General features: G+C 38.5%; 4 protein-coding genes across 4 annotated transcripts; 2 read left to right on the top strand and 2 right to left on the bottom strand.

Annotated features, from left to right (window-relative positions):
• Window positions 1–1,698: 1,698 nt before the first annotated feature.
• GCK72_023206 (uncharacterized protein) lies at window positions 1,699–5,592 on the top strand (the record flags this gene model as incomplete). The annotated part of the gene is made up of 2 exons (XM_053735286.1): window positions 1,699–1,903; window positions 5,507–5,592. 2 exons carry the CDS (start codon window positions 1,699–1,701, stop codon window positions 5,590–5,592), a joined length of 291 nt encoding a protein of 96 aa, XP_053578852.1.
• Window positions 5,593–15,352: 9,760 nt separating this feature from the next.
• GCK72_023205 (uncharacterized protein) lies at window positions 15,353–16,555 on the bottom strand (the record flags this gene model as incomplete). Its single annotated transcript, XM_053735285.1, has 4 exons — window positions 15,353–15,442; window positions 15,494–15,846; window positions 15,896–16,238; window positions 16,442–16,555. The coding sequence occupies 4 exons, from the start codon at window positions 16,553–16,555 to the stop codon at window positions 15,353–15,355; spliced, it is 900 nt and encodes a 299-aa protein (XP_053578851.1).
• A 107-nt stretch (window positions 16,556–16,662) lies between these two features.
• GCK72_023204 (uncharacterized protein) lies at window positions 16,663–17,682 on the bottom strand (the record flags this gene model as incomplete). The annotated part of the gene is made up of 3 exons (XM_053735284.1): window positions 16,663–16,681; window positions 16,730–16,890; window positions 17,551–17,682. 3 exons carry the CDS (start codon window positions 17,680–17,682, stop codon window positions 16,663–16,665), a joined length of 312 nt encoding a protein of 103 aa, XP_053578850.1.
• A 2,505-nt stretch (window positions 17,683–20,187) lies between these two features.
• GCK72_023203 (uncharacterized protein) lies at window positions 20,188–21,658 on the top strand (the record flags this gene model as incomplete). The annotated part of the gene is made up of 2 exons (XM_003103303.2): window positions 20,188–20,454; window positions 21,440–21,658. 2 exons carry the CDS (start codon window positions 20,188–20,190, stop codon window positions 21,656–21,658), a joined length of 486 nt encoding a protein of 161 aa, XP_003103351.2.
• Between the last annotated feature and the right edge of the window lie 1,774 nt (window positions 21,659–23,432).

Genomic DNA, 23,432 nt, shown 5'->3' with positions numbered 1-23,432 from the left:
AACTTGTGGCTTGCCCTGAACAAAGTGAAAAGTGTAAAGTTGCTCGTAATATTTATTGCAGAAAATGGTGGGAGAAAAGGTCACAAGTTAGCGCTTCCAATATTTCACGTCTTCTTACATGCCTAATCTGTATAATTCTTCAGAGGGGGTAAGGTTGGAGTTTTCTAGCAATTAGGCAAAGGTCACTATTTTGCAACGTCTTTTTTTCGAATGCTCTTTGGCCGATAATCTCTCAAAAATGAGAAGTTGCAATTAAGTTCACAATTTTGCCAACTGTTAAGTACAAACAAAAAAAAATGAAGGAAACACTTTGTCTATCCCAAACCGTGTTCTAAATAAACACTACACCAAAATAAACGTCTTGAAAAATCACTGAATGAGTGACAACGCCATGAATACAAAATTGGTAAAGAAACAAAATAAGGTTTTCGGTCTCCTCACATTCATTCTTGATTTCAAAATATGATTCACCAGAAAAATGTGTACTCGGTATTGTATGATAAGAAAACACAGCTCTAAATCTGATAGAGTTTATCAGCTGCTAGTTTATTTAGCTGATATGTTCCACCTCAATCACTTCTTATTACTGTAGCATTATTTTTGATGGAATTAACATCGGACTATCATTAGATATTTGTGCCACAACGGGTTTCCATTCGCAGCAATCGACATGTTTTCAAGTTTTCTTCCAACAGTCAGGAAATACAATCCGGATCAGTTTTCAATTTTCATAACAAAGAAAACAATAAATTATTAAAGAAAGCAAAACGATCCGCGTCAAAATTTGAAATAAATTTTTTGTGTCGTCATCATATTTGAGACTTCATGCATTTTTTCCTTTTTCAAGCGTGTTGCATTTTTATTAGTTTCTTTAAGTTGAATTTCTTGTTCAGTCTGAAATGCTTTTTTGTTCAAACTCAATGTTAAATGTTTTAAACAAATGTACGCTAAGAACATTCATTTGCTGCAAAAATGACATTCATTTAAAAAACGACAAAAAAAACTACTGATAGATTTTATAGCACTTTTCCTCAAATGAAATCTCGTAAATGATTCTTCATGAGATATAATCAGTCTGATTGAAATTTTTGCATCTACTGACTCCCTCATGTTTTTGAGTAGTACCTTTAAAATGAGTTGTTTTCAAAGAAAATCTTTTGAGGTAGTGAGCATAGGTTTTTTGACGTATATCATATTAAAAAATGCTGTGACGTCTTCTTCCCTTTAATTTACAACGTCAAGCGGAAACTATGGTAATATTGACTGAACTTTTTCGCAACTATAAAAGTTGAAAACCCAATGTTCGAATAAAAATACGAATGTTGGAAATTGAGAATGTTTACGAATTTCATTTTGAAATTATACAAAGTTGCTTTTAAATATTTTTTACAAAATTTGAAGTTTTTATTTGATTTGATGACGTTGATCAATCCGCCGTTTTTTGTTCAAAACCTCATGTATGGCTTACAACGTAGATAACATCTTCTTTCAGCTGTTTTCTTGATTTTCCGCTTTGAGTGATAATCCCGTAACAAACTCCAATCTGTGTATCAGATGAGAGTGCAAGAATAAAGGAGACGCTGGAAACACATTCTCACAAAGTTCTTTTTTTAGGGCGGGCTTCAGTCTAGGTTTTCTTTTTTTTATTTTGACAACCAACCAGAGTTTGAGGTCACATTCCTGTTTTGTCTTCTTCCGATGACATCAAGCTCTTCATTTCCTGTCAAAAACCGAGCATTTTCGGACAGTCACTATGATTTCACTGTTCCTCCCCAAGCCGTTATTCACAACATTGGCAATGTGAATGATCAGCCTCTCTTACCAGGTCTGGGCCAGCTTCTGGCTCTTGCAATGTTTCAAATCCCATTGCCAAACTCCACTCAAATTACGTCAGAACCGCAAAGTAAGTTTGAAAAGAAGGTTTTGATAAGACAATTTCGTTTTTTAGCCGAAAATGACACCAACTCCAACTAATTCGAAGAACCGCTGGATTTACAAAGGTTACAAATCTTCTCCTTCTAGATGGTTACAAGAGTTGTATGTAAGATGGAACATTCACATTTTTTGTAGAGAATAAAATTTTTGACTATCGTTTTTGTAATAATATTTGTTTGAACTTTTTTGTGTTCTCGGAATTGTTCTACTGCCATCTTTCCGTTATTCTTCTTCACGACACATTTTTTTATTTGCAATTTTTCAGTTAAATTCTCTTTCATGTCAGTATTTTTTTGTAATTCAATTGATAGGATTAAAGATCTTGTTTTATGACAGACATTGTAGACTGAAACTTTCTTTTACGGAATGCTTTCATTCTTTTGTTCATTGAACTCTATTCTGTTCATCCAAAAGGTTACCAAATTACGTAATTACTACCGTTAGAATATTCTGCTCCCGAAAGCTGGTAGAAGTCGAAATAGAGAATTATTTTATAAGAAACACTGAATATGCATATGTAGCCATGAATATGATTTCAACGAGCTTTACGTATTGTTTGTGAAACAAAGGTTACCGATTGTTCAAAACTTTATACGGTATCAGGAAAAACGAGATGTAGAAGTATTGGTAAACATGGAATTTAAAAAATGAAGAGCTGCTTTTTAATATACCAACAATCGTTTTGTGAAAATGCTGTGTTTTGCATTAAAAAAAACAAATTCATTTGAACTACGTCTCAAAAATGTCATAGTTTCGGCGATATGACTTTACAGGGGTTAGCAAAAACACTATTTCTAAATAGCCTAAATGTCTATTTGCCAAATGGTTAATATATTTCTGATTGTTAAGGATCGGACCGTCAATTGTAAGGAAACAATTCTAGCCTGTACACTGATTGTTTCCATGGTTTCCCTACTAGAAAACATACAATTGTTCCGGCTGAGCAAAATGTATCGTTTGCTCATTAATCCTATTTCCATTTGGAGAAGCATTACGTCTCACCCAGGTGTCTTATTTATTAATTAGCCCCAAAAAATCAAATACAAGAATTGTTGTCAATGTGCCAATCGGAATGACTCGCGATGAGTTATTCCTTTTTACCGCTCTGGGTTACCAGTTGAAAAAATCCGTGTTGTTGTTGTTTTGTATCATCTAATTTAGCAAAATCGAGAACTGGAAAAAACTGTACTTTTCATGCGAAAAGTAAAAAATGTCAGCTATCCAATATATGTTGCAAAGAATCCAGACACAAAATCGACGCTGGCCCTCTTTTTTTATCAGATTGGTGTGCAATGACTCAGTCAGAAGAAGTTCTAGTATCATTTGAAAGCTTCTCTTAATTCTGAAATAACACTTTATCAAGCTATACTGCCAAGCTTGAAATGTACCATTATCTTATAGAGAGCAATAGTGTGGATTGAGACTGCAGTGATTTTCAGTTCCCAGGTGGAAGGAACCAGAGGACATCTGACATTTCAGTATTGTGATCCCACTACTTTATTTATGCTCGGGAGTTTTAAGCTAAGAAGTAGAATTCAGTCTGAGTATGCCTGATTTCCGTTTTGTCGTCTAATCCAAATTGTACTTCATTTGGCCTATCTGCAAACACTGTGAAAAAATGTTTTTATCAACGGTCATTGCGGTAAGTAAATTCCTGCCCTTCTCATTTCCGTTTTTCAAAACCCTCAAGATAGATTTCAACTCTTGATCACCATTTGTCTATTTTTGTCAAGTCCATGAACGCTCTTTGTAGTTGAGGTCATCGGATTATCTCACGGTTGGTGAGAACTCCATTTTGGTTATCAGAATTTAATCCGTGCAATTTGTCTTCTTTTTGTAAGATTCTATTTTTGTCGTGATCTTTGTGTTTATGACGCATTGGGTTTGCTGCTTCTGATTTGAAAGAATTGGAGGAATCTATACGCTTATAAAGTCACCTTTCACAAGGAAAAGTTATTCATTAAGGTGGACAATAAAATCCGTAGAGTATTAATGGTAGGCTGGACACTAGCAATTTTGTCAATCAGAGGTTGGTCGCCATTATCAACAATACTTTTCACGAGTGCAATCCGACAGTGGTGGAACCAAGATGACAACAACAACTGAGAGCCCAAAACTTGCTCCGGAATAAAACTTCTTAAAAGTAAACGTAGTCCAAATTCTTTTTAGAAAACAAACATCGTGCGGTTTTTAAGACAACAAAGTTATAATGATAATACGCTTCGTTTCAAGTTGGTTCAGATGTTTGAACCACACGTGAGTTGAACTCGCTTATGTTGTTCGAGTATGAAAACGAATATTGATAGTAGGAAAAAAAGATTTTCCGTGAAAACTCATATAACCAGGAAACAATGAAGACAGTTTCGCAAAATAACACTAAACTCAGAATGAATGGAGATGTTTTCAGATCTGCCCAAATGATGTGTTTTATTATATCAGAATACAGGAACATATTTTGCTTCTTGTTGCATTGTCGGTAGCAATAATTGTCACTATGTGATGCTTTCTCGATTGTATCAGTTTTGCTCAAATTCATTGTTAAAAAATCTTCAACAGAAGCATATAGCTTTTTGAAATTTCTAAAAAAAAAACTGCTCTGCTCAATTTTAAATGATAAGGCTTTTCTAAAATGGAGAATAGACGAAAAAAACAGATTCCACGTTGCCATGAAGGCATTCACTCTACAACGGATCTGACTACATAGTAGGCACTATAGAAAAGTCCTGTTTCTTTTAGAGTATGCCGCGAACTACAAAACACATCGTCATTAATCTATTATTTCCTGAAATAAAACACATTTTTCAGATTTTCCACGTGAAAAATGTTGATTTTTCCTTCATGAGACATTTCAACGGTAGTCATTCAAAACCTATAATGCTCACAAATTTTCATAAAATAAATTATAAATTTGTTCAATTCTCAGATTCGTCAAAGTATTTTCAAAAATTGGACCAATACTCTGAATCATTTTCATATTCAATTTTTCCAATTCCCTTTTATATGTTTTTATATCTGTCTGTTTGGGATAATAAAGCTGATGCTTGAAACCCAAGTTTTGTTGCAGAATAATGCAAAAATCCCAATGTGTTTAAAAAAAAAAATAATGCAAAAATCCCAACTATTTAAACGTTCTCTTCAAAAAAGTCAATTTCTGTCTTTTCCCAATACTCCTGTTTTACTCTATTCTCTGATAACAGACCAGAAGAAGAAGAAGAAAGGATTTGTTAAAAATACACTGCACAGACTTATCTTCGTGGGCGGAGTTTCAGTGGAGGTATGAATACTCTTCAATTCATTGCACTCTGAAATTTTCTGTTTTACGCCAGTTCGTGCTCTTGCCTCATTGTTCTTCTGGTTCAAACTAAAGTAAGTTGGAAGGTTATGAGATACAAAACAAGTTAAAAAATGCTAGTCATCCTGAACAGCACGTAATACTTTCAAAATACAACATTTTACCATTTTGAATCTTCAGCTTTTCATATGTTATATTAGTCTCAAACAAATGAAATAACTTCCTAACTGAAGGGTTCAAATCGGATCAAAATTCTCTGTCTTATTAAACTATTTTCAGATGTCCGCACCACCAACATTGCTCGAATCTGGAAATCAATCCCAAACCAATCCGACGACAGCCGATATTATGGAGATCCCGGTTAGTGATAGTTTCATATTTTTTTTTCCTGCAAACGTTTTTTTGCAAAACATACATCTTAATTTGCTTCGTCGTTCATGTTGAATCGAAGCAAGGACTGTGATATAGGTTGTCAGGAAGCTTTTAAATCAACCAATGCGTTTTTCATGTCTTGTTTTTTAGTAGAACAGCGTTTCAACCCCGCTCAGCCTTTCTAAAAACACAAAACTGTTTTTCTCCTCTTATAAATTCAATCATAATTGTTGGGATATATGTTCATATATATATATATATATATATATATTGTTGCGCTACGTCTTCTGTGTCTGTGGTAGAGCTGTCACAAAGTTGTGTACTTTGTTCATGCGCCACCCTGTAAAAATATGTAAGATTGGCTACTTCTCACATTGCTTGTTCATTTTTATTCTCAGGTTCTAAAACAAAACTGTTTTAGACTCTTCTTTTTAGAGCTTCATGTTTTTTTTAAACATGTAGTTCGTCTTAATCAGATACGTTTAATCCGTAGTATTTTTTTAAACCCGTTTGACTTTTGATCTACATTCTATTTGTGCCTACGTGAGAATGATCTTTGATGTAAGAACATCTAATTTGATTGTTCCCACTAGACGTTTACCTGTTTTCTGAATTCTGAAGCGGAATAAAATGCAAAATGTTGCGTGAAAAATTGCATGTTTAGTTTTCGAATAGAGTAGCCTTTTCACAGATCTGATTTTGAAAAATAACTCAGACTGGATCATTTTGTATCAGTAGAAAACAGACTCACGTTCCTGAAATATATCAACTGAATCTAAATGAAACGTTTTTGCTTTTGAATGCCGGTGCTTGAAAATCGATTATTCTTCCAATTAGCTGCGGTTTTGGTGATCACTTCATTTCAGGTCACATTTTATTTTCGTTTATGAACAAATTGAAATGGATTTTTCAAAACCCAACTCTCTTGTTCCGAAAAAACTGTATCGCAAAACATTCAATAATCAAACAAAATTTATTTCATGTATCCAACACAAATTGTTGAATCCCATGTACGTCTCACTGTAACAGCATAATATTTAAAAGAAAATTCGTAATATACATCTTTCTTCCTTGCCAAAGCTGTGAGACATTTTCACAACTAAACGTGAGGTTTTTGGTTCTGATCTCATATTTTTAAGAAAAAAATTCTGTCCTGGTTATGGTCTAAGCAATAGTTATTTTTTTCTTCTCGGACTTTACTCTTGTAAAATTTACAACATGGTTTGGTTGTAAAGAAAAATATCACGATGACTGCCCGAGTGATGTTATGTGTTGAGAGGGTAACGAATTAGCGGTCGGAGACTGTTGCCTCTCAAGGAGAAATAAGAAATCATCCCAAAATAAAGTGTAAACGGCATAAATTGTGAGTGTAAGCGGATAAGCGGTGTAACGAAAGAACGCAAGTAATCAGTGACCCATTTATTTAACCTTTTCTTCTCGGAATTCTCCTCGAAGTATAACAAAATAGAGAGAAAGTGTAATTTAAGATAATTTGGAGAGCGTCGTGTCCAGAAGAGGAAAAGAGGCGACGAAAATGGACGACGAACGCGGCGGGAACTGAAACGGCGGGAAAAAGAGACTAAAAGTCCCAAAAACCGGATAAAGTATATTTGGCCTAGACTCTAACGCGCGCTCGGTACAGATGGCACAGAAAAGGTATAGTGCTGACATCTGACCACCTCAACAACTCTTTCGGCGGGACGTACAAGGTAAAACTGTACGGAGACGGTCGGCGAACCGACCGTCATCAACCGAACGAACGAGACGAACTGAACTCTGGCCTAAAAAGATTAGACTGAGCAAGAAGCGTCGCGGACACGCGACGCGACCGCGCGCGCGGGACGACATTAGCGTCACGGCGAAAATAGTGTGAGAATGGAGAGGAGTTGGGTTTGTTGGAGCGCATTTGCGGAGTTTTGAGTCTTTAGGGCGGTAATTTGAATTAGAATAATTTATAATAATTTTAATATAAACCAGATAACTGGAAATAACGATGATAATTGTAACATTGTTAATAAACAGATTGAATAAAAGGTAATTAAAGGCTCCGATGGTCCTAGTTTTGTGGGCAAAACCAGAGGGGACCGTCGGATTGCCTTTGGTAGCCAAGTAAGGGGGTAACCAAAGGGGGAACCTTGGCTACACTCCCGGGGGGAGGGGACGGCGGGCTCCTGCACTTCAGCAAGTTTGACGCAGTTAGTGAACAAGTCTGTAGCTGTTTGCGAGAGAAGTATGCTCTCACTCAGCCCGACGGCCACTACAAAAGTATAGCCTCGGCGGGATTTCCCTCAACCTCCAGTCTTGACTGGTGTAATTCACAATCTGCATCATCGAGATTCTTGAGTTGATCGGTGTTTGGGTTCAGTGGTGGTGAATAATTGAATAATTTTTGATAAGTTTTAGTAATAGTTTTTAGATTCTGTTATAGGTTGGCTGATCTTGTGGCCTTTCTGGCATATCTCATGTGTTTATCTTTTAGAACGGCGGGAGCTGGCAATTCTTTAGGACGATTGTCCTGTGCGTTATCTGCGCTATCCTCCGCTGTGGTTTTTAGGCGGTTCAGTGGATTTAATTCCAGCGGAATCAGCTGACAGAATGCACGTGAATCTACATTGCCTAGCATTAGACAATCTCAAGGCGAAATTGTCCGTCACGTTCACACTGATGGTGATTGCCGATGACCAATTTTGCCTTTTTTAGAATCTTTTTTCAATGATGACCACCTGTCCAACGGCGGGACGCAATGGCGACAGCCGTTTTTTCCGTATGCTCTCTGGACGGAAGATATCGATCAGATTTTTCGTACCAGTCAGATAGCTTGATGCGACTTATCCAGATGGGTTGTGTGAAAACCTCTGTACTCGAGTGAAGAGTATCTGATGTGTATACGTCGGCAAGAGGTACAAGCTTGACTTTATAGAATGTAAAGTCTTTTGATAATGGAGCAGTTTTTCTTTTGGACAGTTATATTGTGGAATTAAATTGGGTTAATTAGTATGAATTTGTACAATTTATACAATGTATCGATATAAGTGCTCCTTGAGTACTTTGTGATTTAAATTTTGACAAAGTTTGATACTCGATATCCGGTGGGAATTACAGCTTTCAGACTCACAGTCTTTGGGAGGCTCGTTGTTGCTGAGCACTTTGTCTGTTTTATATCAATTGATTGATAAATCAGACTTGGTGGGCTGTTTCATCGTATGGCTTGCCCATGATAGGATTTTTAGTATTTTATTGGACTTTGAATGTTGCTAATACAATTTGAAATACTTTTATGAGAGAAATATGTTGCTGTGAGGGTGGTAGTTGATGCCTACAGTCTGGACTGTTTCGGCGGGACTGGATCGAGCTTTAATATTGGAGCTCAATGGGCAGTTACTGAGCTTAGACGACTGTTACTGTCAAGAATCATTGCTGTGTCAATCAGTCCTTGTAATTTCGCAAAGGGATCTTGTATTGCTGAAAATGAAGTGACAATTGGTGGTCTCTCACCCAAGACATTGTAGGCGTAACAGTCTGCCGCACAGTTGTCATGTGACGCACTGCTAGACATAGGCAAGATTTTTTCGGAAAATTCGTTTCCGTCGTAAGCTGTCTAGGGATGACGATCACTCTGTCTGTGAAGGTGTTACACAGAGCTCTCCCATACGGGTAGCAGCTCATTTGGGATGAGACTCTTCCAATTATTGTCATTACTTCATGCTGGATGTAAGCGATCATCAGACTAGTGAGATCAACATGTACAGTTTGACATTTTCAGCAACATTGGAAGCAACTTCTCTGTTTTTAGATGTTTACTCTGTTAGAATTTTGCTCTTCTTCCGAGTTTTTTCCATAAGCAATGTGACCAAGTTTTCTTTTTTGAGATGTTGCATATGTACCATCGGCGGGAATAGTGAGCCTTGGTAACGGTTGTACGATCTTTGCAACGGAATCTATGCCAGTGATCTTCCGAGTAGGAAAAAGTATCACGGTACTTGGTTTAAACTTGAATCAAAAGCAATATACGCTTGGCAAGAACTTTTTTCATTCGTTTCACCGTGTTTTTATGGCACTACACAGATTGTGATCTTGGTCAATCATTGGATTATTGTGGAGCCTTGAATATCTATTTGGAAGACCTGGCTTGACCACGATCATGATGTACAGTGGATGCTTGGAAATCGGAGAAGAGCTTTGAATACAATTTTATCGTTCTGGCTGATATTGTTGGATCTTTGGACTGATTACTGTGTTTGTTTCAAGATCATGAGGTATAAGAGTTATTTAGTTGCTTTTTAGGAAGAGTGACAATCGAGCGCCCGATTCGACCAGAGCCAGACGAGTTACTCACTCTGACATCTCAATGTAGGCGTAAAGTGATTGTAGTCACAATAAGGCATTAGCATTATACTCTTGTTAGAATTTCGATCTTGCGAAAAAGTTGGTAAACATCAGTGTGTCCAGTTTTATTGGATCCTCAGCTTTGGAACAGTTAGCTCGAGAAAACAAAAAACAAAAAAAAAACTATATATGTGTATATATAGAAAAAAATTGAAAAATAAAAGAGCTTATTGGTTTGTTAGGTTAGTGATGGCTCCAACGGCGGGACGAGAACAGTTTTATCAGAAACGGAATTAGTAGAACAAGCAGGAAAATCTATCTTTAGCAAGTGATTTTAATATTGCTGTTGGCAAGTCAGCTTATGACACAGAGTTCGGTACATTTGACTCTGTGCCTGCCGTAATGCCTTTACTGAGATTTGTTGGATTTTGTGCCACGGAAGAATTTTCTCACCGGCTTGGCACCTGCTGGGTAGTTCTCTTTGTTTCTGTAGTACTCTTTGGCTGGACATCCGCCCATGTGGTGAAGACCATCACAGTATCCGCAGCGGAATTGAGCAGTACATTCTTTGATGCCATGCTTTTCAGTACAAATTGGGCATAATCTCTTTTTCTTGCACTGACGTCTGAACTCGGCACTAGATAGCGTGCATCTGATCTCGTGATGTTTACCGTAGCACGCCCGACACTTTGACTTTTCGGCTTTGCAGTATGGGAAAGTGCGGTGAATGATGTTCAGGTTAGCACCTTTCGCTCCTGGAGCGTAGTAACCTTCCAATCGGAGGTTGGTAGCCGGGTCAATGTATTCGGCGGGATGATCACTTGGAATATACACCAATGTGCGTGGTTTCTTGTGCAGTGAGTTTGGAGAGATTTGAGCGGTCGGTGACGAAACCGAGTTCAGGTTCGCATTTGCAGAGTTTACTGACGCATAGGACGGCGGGAGTTCATTCAATGGTTGTTGACCGGTTTGACTCTTGTAGATTTCATCCATGACTAGTGTCTCGATATCTCTACTGATGCGGTCAATGACCATTGTATGAGTGAGTGAATCGCCAATTTTGACACTGTATTTAGCCAGACTCTTTCTCAAGTCTTCTGGAAGTTTTCGGGCTACCTCCCAAATAGTCCAATAGTCATCGGCGGGAACTCCTCTGTCTATCATTTGTTGAAGTACAACTGATATAGCAACCAAATCCAGGCGCATGGCTTCTGGATCTGATTGATGGAATGGCAATTGCTGTAGCTTTTGCATTAGATTATGCTTGCTGTCAACTTTGCCGTAAACTCTGTTCAAAGAAACGAATGTTGTTGCAATGGCAATAACTGAATCCTTTGATTGGGATATGCACTGCTCTGCTTCTCCCTTGATATGGGCTCTTAGCACTGCGTATTTTCCTTCTGGGCTCAATGCTTCCGCTGACATGACAAATTTATTAAACATTCTTTCAAAGAGTTCTAAGTCACCATTTTCATCGAACGTTGGCAAGAGATCAATCAAAGCGTCTAGTTGTAGACCTTCGTTTTGTGGTTTTGGGCTTCGACTTCGGCTTTCTGCGCATTGGCGGCGGGAACGCTTCGTACGAGGCGGTGTGGAGCTCAGTGATTCCGTTTCGGATTCAGACGTATCTCCTTGCTCATATCTTTTCGCGTTACTCGACTCAGAAATCACCAAACTCTTTGCGTGTGATCTTTTAGTTGTTCGTGATCTGATTAACTCAGCTCTGTCAGAAGTTGGAACGTTTCTTTCTAGAGCCACTTGTGCTTCAATGTTAGCATTCGTTGTATTTTTGAATGCAATTGTATGATGCTTTGCAGCTTCCATAAAAGACAGATCGCTTGCTGCAGATGACGTGACTGGATAATCTGAGTTTGATGGAGAACGTATGTATAAGTTTTTCGATCCTGCTCCCGTAGGTGCTGGCTCTTTATGAGTGCGAACGGTTTTCGACTCGTTGTTACTGTTCTTATCATCGGCGGGATTAACGTCAGTTGAGATGTCATCCGCAACTCTGAAGCTGTGCTGGAAGCCGCTTAGCGGTTGGCCGCGGTTAGCCAAAGCTTCTATCATGTTTTCGATGCATGTATTGATTTTGATTAGAATCTGATCAGCACCGCTTTCAATGAAAACGTTGGTAACGTCACGGAGATGTGTTTCTCTGTCCGCAGAGTTTAGAATCTCTGGCATTTGGAACTGTTCGTAGATATACATGTCAAGTGTCTCGATCCGAGATGCCGTGTCCTTCATGTCGAAGGCAAGTGTGGCTGCGGATGAGAGCATTTCTTGATCAATGCATTCAAGGATCTTATTGTTGGGATCACACAAGGATTTCAAAGCAGCTTCCGACTCCGCAAGGAGTTCTTCGGCTTTCTTTACTGTTCTTGTGATCGTCGTTTTGATTTGCCCGGCAATCAATTGCGTGAGCGTATTTGATTGTAATTTTGAGCGGGACTTCGCTCGAATACGAGGCTTTTCCGGCTCCGACAGAGCCGAAAGAGCCTGAGGACTTCTGTTGGATGGAGATGTCGAGCGGCGAGAGCGACCGGACATCATTGGAGAGGGTAAGAGCTTGTCAGAGACAACGAAACCAGTCAACTGAAAATGGAATGAATGATTTTTGAAGGATTGATGTTAACCTTCGTGGAATCGTCGTATTGGCATGAGATGAGTACAAGAGGATTCCTCTTGATGCACTGTAATTCTCAATAATGTTATATCCGGAACTATACACTACTAGATGCATGTAGGTGAACTTGAGAGTTCACCGGATCTAGTCTGGTGTGTGAGTTCTCGAATGTTGTAGGGGCTACTTTCCAGATAACTACGTATTCCTGTGGTGACAGGTCAATAGCTGTGCGCGGTCAGTAGGAGTGTTACGAATGCTTTTTATAGATACGCATGCATCTCTAAGATTACCGGTTTCTGGTAATCCGCCTGATATAATCCCATATCAGAAGGGTTTTTTATAGACGCTCTGGGAGTTCGTCTCTAAGATTACCGGTTTCTGGTAATCCGCCTGATATAATCCCATATCAGAAGGGTTTTTTATAGACGCTCTGGGAGTTCGTCTCTAAGATTACCGACTTATGCTAGTAATCCGCCTGATATCGTTAGATATCAGTGATTTTTATACATACGAGTGTGCATGTTTTGTTTTTATACATACGAGTGTGCATGTCTTGGGTTATTGACGTCGTAACCCGAGTGGTCCAGAAGTCGGACATGTACTCTACAGTACCCTATGTGTAGGGGAAAAGGTCGACCGTGGTCCTTTTCTGATTACTACGTACAGCCGTATGGTCGCAGCTTCGATGAAATCGACATAACCTGGCCTGGTTATGGTACGTAGGTCAAACTGATGTGAGCAGTAGCATACTTTGATGTGCTACCGTTCCAGATCAAAGGACACGAACACGATTCAGATCACTCTAGCAATGTAGCAGTGATGTATTGGAATCGTTCGTTTGTCACTTTGACTTTTGCAGTTAGGAATATCGATTAGAATTTGAGAGAAGTTGCAGTCATGTAGATCACGCATTACCTGGATAAGAGCAATGGATGTGTGTGCCATTGTGGCTATCACTCTGCTCGTGATTCGCATTTGAACTTGTATGTTTATGCATTTCTTGCATGACTTTCCAGACTGCGCGTTCTCACAAACGTATTCGATATTAATCGATACGGATATGATAGTAGAACGTGATAAAAACGCCGCCCTGTCGGTGGCCTTGGTCATATTATATCTCGCTGTAGTGCGATATTCAATGGACTTGTATCAAGTTCTCTGGCTGCCAACCAGAGGCTCGATTCGTGAAATATCGCTACCGACTTCTCACTCTATAGGGTCCGCTGCGTACCAGAACGGCCATTCCGGCACAGACAACTTTCTTTCTGCTTCAATCTGTAACTGCCACTTATAGACATCTTTCAGCCGTCAAAGTCTGTGGTGCAGGGAATATAGAGTGATAGGTCGGGTCTTCGAGAGTTGGCGGCTCTCTCCGATACAACAGTGTCATTGATACAACACGGATTCGGTTACCGACAGCGCCATAGTTTATGATTTCTAAGATCCGATCAGTATTGTCAATTGTAGACGAATCTACAACCTAACTTTTGGAATACATATCACCTCTTCGGAAGGGGATGCCTTTCCGTATGAAGAGGGTTTCTTTTTTGCATGATCAATTGAGGGCTTACTCGCGCTGTCAGCACATGACAGTGAATTACTTGGACAATCGATACAATGCTAGTAGTTTAGATGTTACACTACCATAATTGAAAACTTTTCGAAGATTTGAGTTCTTCTAGAGTCGGTTTTGATCTTATAAATTCTAGTGTGTTAGAATTTCTCGTGTTTGAGACATGTGCTTGGCAACTTTTCGCACAGCTGAAACAACGGCGGGATGTTACGTCTGATGTCTCTGTGTGTTCCGAAGTAGTTCATTATGTTGTGTGAACGTCTACTTCTTGGAACGTTGTATTTTTAGAAGTTTACACCATTGAACATGATCTTTTGGATGCGTTTTGTTCACCGGCGGGACTTCTGTACTCGGGATTCTTTTATAATGAGTTATCATTATGTGATTCCGTCTTGAGTATTGTAATTCTAGAGCTTGTGCTCTTGTTTTTCAGTACAAAGTAGGTGACAGTTGTCACGAATTTCTACTTTTCTGAGTTGTTTTAGTCTTTTAGAGTGAAGTATATTACTCGTGTATAGACTGTATGTGGGAAGCCATTGGTAGGCGTTTGTGAATCTAATGATTTGATTCGAATTATACGCTTTTATAACCAACGGCGGGACAAACAGATTATTTTTTATCTGATTGTTTGTATAATTTACTGAATGTGGGACGTACCCTGTACTCAGTATCATTTTGCGCTCGAACTTATTCTTGCGTCTTGTTTTTCCAAGTGTTGGGACGTACCCGTGACACCCAGATTTTAGTTGAAAATTTATAAGGGTTTATCATCCCCTTGGTGTTTGAGTGCTTTTTAAGCAGCTCAGAAGTTGTGGCTAAAGTGCCTAGTTTTTTGTGCTCGAAAAGATCGTCTCGGGCTGCTCTCATTATCATCTCATATCAATACGGACTCTCCACATGAAGGTCTTTTGGAAGCAAGTATGTTCAGAGTAGAATGACTCATTTAGGTTTCAAAAAAGAAAGAACAGATATGGATAACAATGACAAATTTATTTGCAAGGATGGGTCTTTATCAACATGTCCCGTTAAAGATAACAACGAAAAGAATATGATTAACAGCGGCGGGATATAGTATGCAATCAGTATGAGGACCGTTGGCTACGCTCCCGGGGGGAGGAGGCGGCGGGAGTACTCTGATTGAAGAAGTGTCTTCGTTGAGTTGATGCCGAATTGGGATGCTGTAATAATCAATAGTTGTTAACTATCATGGTGATATATGTGCCATACCTTATTGGCTGGTCTTTTGAGAGACGGCGGTAGAGCGGCGGGAGTACTCGTATATAGAGGGATTGTCCTGCTCGCATGGAACGCGTCCTCTCTGAAAAGTCTTCAGATGAGGGTATCTTTCGAGTAATTCTCTTTAACTCACGCTTGTAGGAGGTGTTACCGGAGTATGATTCCCTTCTTCCTTGGACTGCGTGTCACTCTCCAACTCGGCGGGATTACGATCACGTGTCACATAGTTTAGGATTCTCCCGACGGAGATGTCATATATAGACGTCAATTGTCGAAGTTTCCTGTGTACTCGATCCATGCGGTCGATATTTTCCAACCTGACCATCTCTTGTTCTTCGTTAGTGCCTTTCTGAGACAGATCGGCTACACCTCGAAGATCGTTGAGGTTGGCTTTCGCGATGTTGATCGCACTATCCATTGAACGAATGAGATGTGAGATGTGGGATGAGAGCTCGTTGTTTTGGACACAGAACGGCGGGACGTCTTCTGGAAGAAGGATCATCTTTGTTTAGGTTTGATGCTATTAATGTGATACCTAGACAAGCATAAGCTTGAACGACTGATGATGAACCAATGGCAGCTGATGAAATAATCAGTTCACTTGAATCTGATTTCTCATCGGCGGGATCTTGCTCTAGGAGCTTTCTACGCTTGGGAGGAGTTGCTGGATACGTGTCCTTGACTGGCTCCGACTTGTGAACTCCCTTCCTTCTTTGGCTCTTGGTCACCTGATTGTTATCTCTAACGTCCCCCGAAGACGTATCGAAAAGCATATCGTTCGGCGGGAGGAGAGTGACTTTGTTGACTTCTGTCTTCTTATTCACTTTCAGTGCTCTTGCTCCATTAGTTGCAACAGCATGTGACTCATAAGAAGTCATCTGTAACGAAGTTGTTACAAATTAGACGAGTGTCACTGTTTGATGTAACAGAAGCGCGTGTGTTCCACGTCTGAATATGTAAAATAGTTGAATATGTTTAAGAAGTGTCTTAAAAGGAACATCAACAATGTATGACAGTGGTTTTATGAGAGAATACAATGAGGTTTCAACAATTAATTAGCATTTTTTCGCTTCAAGCTAACGGCGGGATTCGGTGTTGTTTTCCTGACACGTTCTCGCTTCACCGACACATTCCAATCGATTCCCATCTTCTTCAGTTTCAGAAGCTTATGCTTCACGAGATGGGGATGGGCCATGTGGGCTATCATCTGGAAGTGACGGCGGGACTTGTAGCACCGGCGGGAACTGTGTTTCCGAATCCTCTGATGACTGTTGCCTTGTCAGATCGTAGAGACGGCAGGACCTAGTCGCTTGGCTTGGCTCTGAATCATGAATAACTGTTCATGAGCTCGCTTATCGAAATTGATTACCTTGATTGAGTCCTCAACTCTCTTGAATCGGGCGACTTGGTCGCTTTGATCCGTTTGAGACATCCGAAGTGATGCTGGACGTGGTGGAATTCTCCGAAGTCCTCTAGGGACGCACTCAGAGTGAGTGTGGATTCACGTCGGCTCATCGGCGGGATCTGCTTCTGTAAAATGACAGAATTAGTATTAGGTATACAATTTTGTGACTTGAAGCGATGATTTTTTTATCGATTTTTAGTAAATTTTCGCGTTTTATCGGTATATTTCAGCATGTTTTTATTCAAAATGATAGAATTTTTGCTTGAAGTTGTATGCAATGAGCAATTGAATGGATATTTAGGCTTGATTTCAGAGAAATCCAAAATATTAGAGTCGATCGCCACGCTATCGCTCTGTTTTTGCCTTCATTCGCGTATTGCATGATCTTTTTCGAAGATTTTGGTCGAAAATCCCGAAAAATGTGGTATTTCCCTGAGAAATTCCAACAAACACAGCACGAGCAATGAAGCTCCAGCGTATTTATTGTAATCCCACCTGGGGTTAACCAAGAATATTCGAGTTTCTACCGAAAATCGTATGAGATACCGATTTTTTACGAAATTTTTTGATTTTTTAGCATGAACGCCATGATTTTTGCCGAAAGCTTGGCTAATAGCCTTTTGTACCTCAAGCGAGTAAATAATTTTGAGAATTTTTCACAAATTGGCTAGGTTTTAGCCTTGAAACCGAAAATTTTATGAGAAAATTAACGATTTTTTGAATTTTTGTCATTTTTCTCGTAATTTTTTCTCGAATTTTTCCAAAATCACTTAAGAAATACTCACTCTTTCGAAGGAATTTCCTCCATCGGCGGGATTCATCAGCAATGCGACGTTTCCGGAATTGCCAGACGGCGGGATGGTAGATTTGGAGTTTTTGACTTCTTTGATAGTGATTATTTGGTTGCCATGCCACATTTTTTGTCTGAAAATGTTCAGAATGTTTATTTTTTATAATATTTAAGTAAAATATTAACGAAACGAGAGAGAATTTAGTACAAGGAGCGGAAAAAATTTAGGCCCGAGCGAAAAAAGAATTTCGAAACTCGTGCGCGTAGGATCTTGTACATTGCGGTCCGCAATTGTACGCAGCCCGTGTACGGAGCCTGCGGTCGCGTACCGTACTCTCATTGTGGAATTCAAATTTGTGTCGATTTACGGAGCTCTTTTTAGAGATTCTCCGGTGAAATTTCGACGGATTTTCGAAATTTTTCGAATATTTGTGGGCAAATGACAATGGAATAATTTTTTAACACCGTTTTGTAGCGTATGTGATACCGGTGTCACACATTTTCATTAGAAAATGAGGATGAATCAGGTTTTACTCAGTAATTACGCGTGAAGGTGGTTTTCTGTCTCGAATATTCGAATGACAGGTCTGGGTGACGGTTTATAGTCGCCTGTCCAGAAAAAATGACGGAATAACGAGAAAAGAGAGAGAAATAACGAGGAAAAGAACGAGAAAAGGGTGTTTCAGGGTATAAATTAGCATTCTAACGTTATTTCACCTACTCACAAGCCGTAATTTTGGATTTTCGGGATGCCGACGCGGTTCTTTGTAATGATTTTCGCTCACTTTGTCGATATATTGATTTTCTTTCGTCCACCTGGAGTTTTGCGACGCGAGGGCCACAAAAAACGACTACTCCAACAGCGGCGGGAATTATTTTTTGGTTTTTCCGGAGTTTTGTGCCACAGGGGTCACAAAAAACGACTACTCCGGTTCGCCTGGAGTCTTGCGACACGAGGGTCACAAAAAACGACTACTCCAACAGCGGCGGGAACCAAAATACGCTCAAAAAAGAGAGAGAACGGTAAAGAAAAAATCGACGGAACGTAAAAATCACAGCCAATCAATAAAAATATTGAACGGTCGTAATGCACCATGTTGAGAGGGTAACGAATTAGCGGTCGGAGACTGTTGCCTCTCAAGGAGAAATAAGAAATCATCCCAAAATAAAGTGTAAACGGCATAAATTGTGAGTGTAAGCGGATAAGCGGTGTAACGAAAGAACGCAAGTAATCAGTGACCCATTTATTTAACCTTTTCTTCTCGGAATTCTCCTCGAAGTATAACAAAATAGAGAGAAAGTGTAATTTAAGATAATTTGGAGAGCGTCGTGTCCAGAAGAGGAAAAGAGGCGACGAAAATGGACGACGAACGCGGCGGGAACTGAAACGGCGGGAAAAAGAGACTAAAAGTCCCAAAAACCGGATAAAGTATATTTGGCCTAGACTCTAACGCGCGCTCGGTACAGATGGCACAGAAAAGGTATAGTGCTGACATCTGACCACCTCAACAACTCTTTCGGCGGGACGTACAAGGTAAAACTGTACGGAGACGGTCGGCGAACCGACCGTCATCAACCGAACGAACGAGACGAACTGAACTCTGGCCTAAAAAGATTAGACTGAGCAAGAAGCGTCGCGGACACGCGACGCGACCGCGCGCGCGGGACGACATTAGCGTCACGGCGAAAATAGTGTGAGAATGGAGAGGAGTTGGGTTTGTTGGAGCGCATTTGCGGAGTTTTGAGTCTTTAGGGCGGTAATTTGAATTAGAATAATTTATAATAATTTTAATATAAACCAGATAACTGGAAATAACGATGATAATTGTAACATTGTTAATAAACAGATTGAATAAAAGGTAATTAAAGGCTCCGATGGTCCTAGTTTTGTGGGCAAAACCAGAGGGGACCGTCGGATTGCCTTTGGTAGCCAAGTAAGGGGGTAACCAAAGGGGGAACCTTGGCTACATTATGTTTTAGAGTATCAGAATAAACGTCTATGGAAGGCTGAAGTAAAGTTTAAAAAATAAAAGATTAATCTAATTTGCTTATGTAGAAAATTAACTTGATTGTCAAATCAACGATTTTCTAACTACTTTTTTAATCATACTTGTCACGGGCCGGGCCGGGCCAAAATTCAATAAAAAGGTAAATATGTATGATAATTTAAGCATTTTTACTCTAAATTTTCGAAAAATTTCAGAAAATTGTGTTACAAAATAAGTACACATTTTCGAATCCGGGCCGACGGGCCGGCCCGATTTTTGACAAGTATGTTTTTAATCATTAATTTATGGCCAGTACCCGAGGAATTATATAACTCTTTAATCGCACCTCGCTTTCAAACAAATTGCAAAGTATCTCGAATCTTCAATCAGAACTTTAAGTGTAACTGTTTCTTTTTTTATCCTACTCTAGCTCTATGTCTTACATTTTTTGATAAGAAACCAAGGGAAAAAAGTAAAGGAGACATGTTCTTGCGTAGACTTATTTTCGTGGGCAGCATTTCGGTGTAGGTATGAATTATCATTTTGTCTATTTCATTTCAAAAGTTGCTCAATTCTATTTTCTCTACTTCAATTTGTTTTCAAACAAAAAACTGTATTTGAAAAATCATATCTTTTGGATGAGGATGTTACGGTATTATTTTTTTTTTCAGGTCGAATATGAGTCCAGTGTTCAACTCAAAATTCGAGAAGAGCGTCTCCAAGAAGAGACAACACTCAAGGCTGCAATTTGTGAGCAAAGCGAGACGGATCTCAGAAACGCTGAAATCAAAATGTCCTGGATCGTCGAGCGAGATAATAAAGCATACGCAGATATTCGTAAAAGAAAAAGAGAAATGGATGATATTCAAGAAAGACTGGAAGTGTCCAAAAAGAGTGGATACGTCAATGAGGTAAGAAAAAATTAACATTTACATTAGACAAACTGAAACTGTATATTACATCAATATAAATTAGATGTACAATAGCGAGCAGAAGTGAGCATCCCTTCATACTTTCATGTGTAACTCGTCTGAATCGTGTCCGTTTTGCATAAAGTTTTTTTTTGAAAGATAGCCAAAGTATTCAGCAATAAGAAAATATGTTTTTCGAAAAATTTTCATCACAGATTTTTTCGATAAACGATTTTCCCTGACCTTGATTTGAAAATCCGAAAAAAAACTTTTTGTTTTTCTCTTGGAGTTATTGAGTTTTTAATATCAAAATGTTCGAAACAACCAAAATAAACAAGAAATGATGTTGAATCGGTCTCTCAAACCTTGACCATTGCTACAGCTCCAGAAGTCAAAAGTAGTGCTCTCGACCATTTCGATATTAAAAACTCAATCACTCCAAGAGAAAAACAAAAAGTTTTTTTTCGGATTTTCAAATCAAGATCAGGGAAAATTGATTATCGAAAAAATCAGTGATGGAAATTTTTCGAAAAACATATTTTCTTATTGCTGAATATTTTGGCTATCTTTCAAAAAAAAGTTCATGCAAAACAAACACGATTCAGCCGAGTTACACATAAAAGTATGAAAGCGGGGTCACTTATGCTCGCTACTGTATATTATAGATACCAAAATGAAAAGTAATAAGTGTACCTTTAATTTAATATGTGTCATTCTTTAACACATCGGACATCACTCTTAAACATAAAAGAGAAGTTGTTTTTTGGCTGAGGCGCTGCAATATGCTTGGAAAGAGTAGAAAGTACGCCAGCCGGCGAAAACAAACCCGCGACGAGTTGCAGTTTTCAAAAAAAAAATCTCATACCAGTTTTTCACTTTCAATTAGATAGTCATTTGCAGATTATGTAAAAAGTTTGACTTCAACGTGACTGTTTTTGAAAGCACAATCCAGTATTCTCAATACTTATGATACCTCAATTTTCAGATGTTGATCTCAGAATTGCGTCGTCACGAAATTCTACTCGAAAGTGCTCGTCGTCATAAAATGCAGATGGACAATGTCCGCCATTCCTATGAGAAAGAATTTGATTTGGCGAAGAACCAAGCGGATCGCTGTAAAAAAAGATGGAGACTAGCTAAAGCGGAAGCTGAACGTGTTTCGAGTTGCCGAAAAGAAGCAGAATGGAAAGAAGCAGTGGAATAATCGAGAAAAGAGAAGCAATCCTCACCATCTATGTAGAACTACTCTAGAAACAAACTTTACTCATACTATGTTCGTTATACTTCTTATTTTTGTTTTGTTTATTTCAAAAGAGTTCAAAATATTGGTCTCCTTACTGATCTCATGTTTCGAGCCGACTTCTCTGAAACAATGAACTCCTGTGTCAATTCTGCTAGCCTTTATTGCTAACTAAGTAAAACTGTCAGTGTTCATTTTTCACCTGTTTCCTCATGATCTCAGAAATATCTTTCTCTCTGCTCTCTCAAAATATAACTTTAATGTTATAAACGTTCTTGATCCTATTTTTGGCATTCCATTACCCCAAATTTTTCAAACGACTCAGAAAAATTCATTTTTGTCACATCACTCATTTTTCAAAACGTTTATTGTTTTCTGTTTGCTCTAAATCACAATTTCCAATTCATGAAGCGATTTTTTATAACTAAATCTACATCATTCTCCCATTCCTACCTTTTATTTTAAAAAATATGTTATTTGTAAAGTTTTTTTTCTCATTTATGTTCAATTTCCAGTTTTTTGTCAATAAATACTGATTACATATAATTGGATGTATATGATGTTTGATTTATCCAACCAAATGGTGAGTGATGATTTGAACAAACCGGCCGACATTTTTTCAGGTTCGATAATATCTGTTAGCAGCATTAAAAATTGTTTGATGTTCCTATCGCCCGACTGGATTAAACTTAATGCAGTTTTGTTTTGCATAATTTTCGACATATTCAAAAATTATTCACTGTTTCACTGCATTATCTTCTTAGCTATCACTTTCAAAATGGTAGCAATGACAACAATCTTGATTATTGAGTTGTTTTGAACGAGTAAAACGGAATCGCGTGGGTTGTCTGCTAACTAAAACTATTCTTGCTTTTTGAGATTTTTTCTTCAGTTTTTCGGAAACCGAATACACTGGCGTATTCATTTTGGTCCACTTCGAAAGTTTGTTTATTTTTTGAGTTGGGTGATGTGATGGGCAACCTGATCACTTTTTTCATTTCTAACTAAAATAGAGCAAATCAAATTTCACTGATTCCAACTGATTGTAGGTAAATTCGTGTTTTCACACGTTTCGTCACTGGAAGAAATGCTTAACCTTTAGCCTGAATTATATTGAGACTTAAAACGTGTGATACATTCTTTCTTTTCTAGCGTTTTTTCTTTTTTCTTCTTTCCTTCCTTTCAGAAATGTTGTTCTTTGCAAAAAAAGCAAAAAGGAATGTGAAAGAAACCTATTCATAAATAATGACTATGCTGGATAGGAAATATGGATGGAGTACATTTTATATACTTTTAATTAGTCACCACACTCCTAAACTAATCTATTTTTTCTACTTGCTATTTCTCTCTTTTCGACCAAACATTTAATCTCCTCTCCGGTCAGTTGCAGGAGGCTGACACATTCTGCTCTTAAATCGAAAGCACAAACTCTAATTGCATTTTATTTCTAGCAAATCTATTTTTTTTTAATTGATGGAATGAGAAACGGTGTGTCTTCTGCAACATGGTTACCAATAAAAAGCAGAGACTACTGAAGTCGTCTAGTTGACTGGACACTAGGATAACAGACCACAAACTTATTATAGCTTTTCGAACTTTATCCGAGAATATTCAGGAACATAAGTTTTAGTAAGTATCCTACGTTATCTCGTGCTTGTTGCAAAGTAAGTGAGTATACCCCAAGGGCTCTTTTTCGTTTTATGAGCACTTATATTAAATCTGCAAAAAATAAATGAGA

The sequence above is a fragment of the Caenorhabditis remanei genome, chromosome X, assembly GCF_010183535.1.
Source record: "Caenorhabditis remanei strain PX506 chromosome X, whole genome shotgun sequence".
In the NCBI taxonomy this organism is placed as follows: Eukaryota; Metazoa; Nematoda; class Chromadorea; order Rhabditida; family Rhabditidae; genus Caenorhabditis; species Caenorhabditis remanei.
The sequence above is the reverse complement of the archived record's forward strand: the minus strand, read 5'-3'. Positions and strand labels throughout refer to the sequence as shown.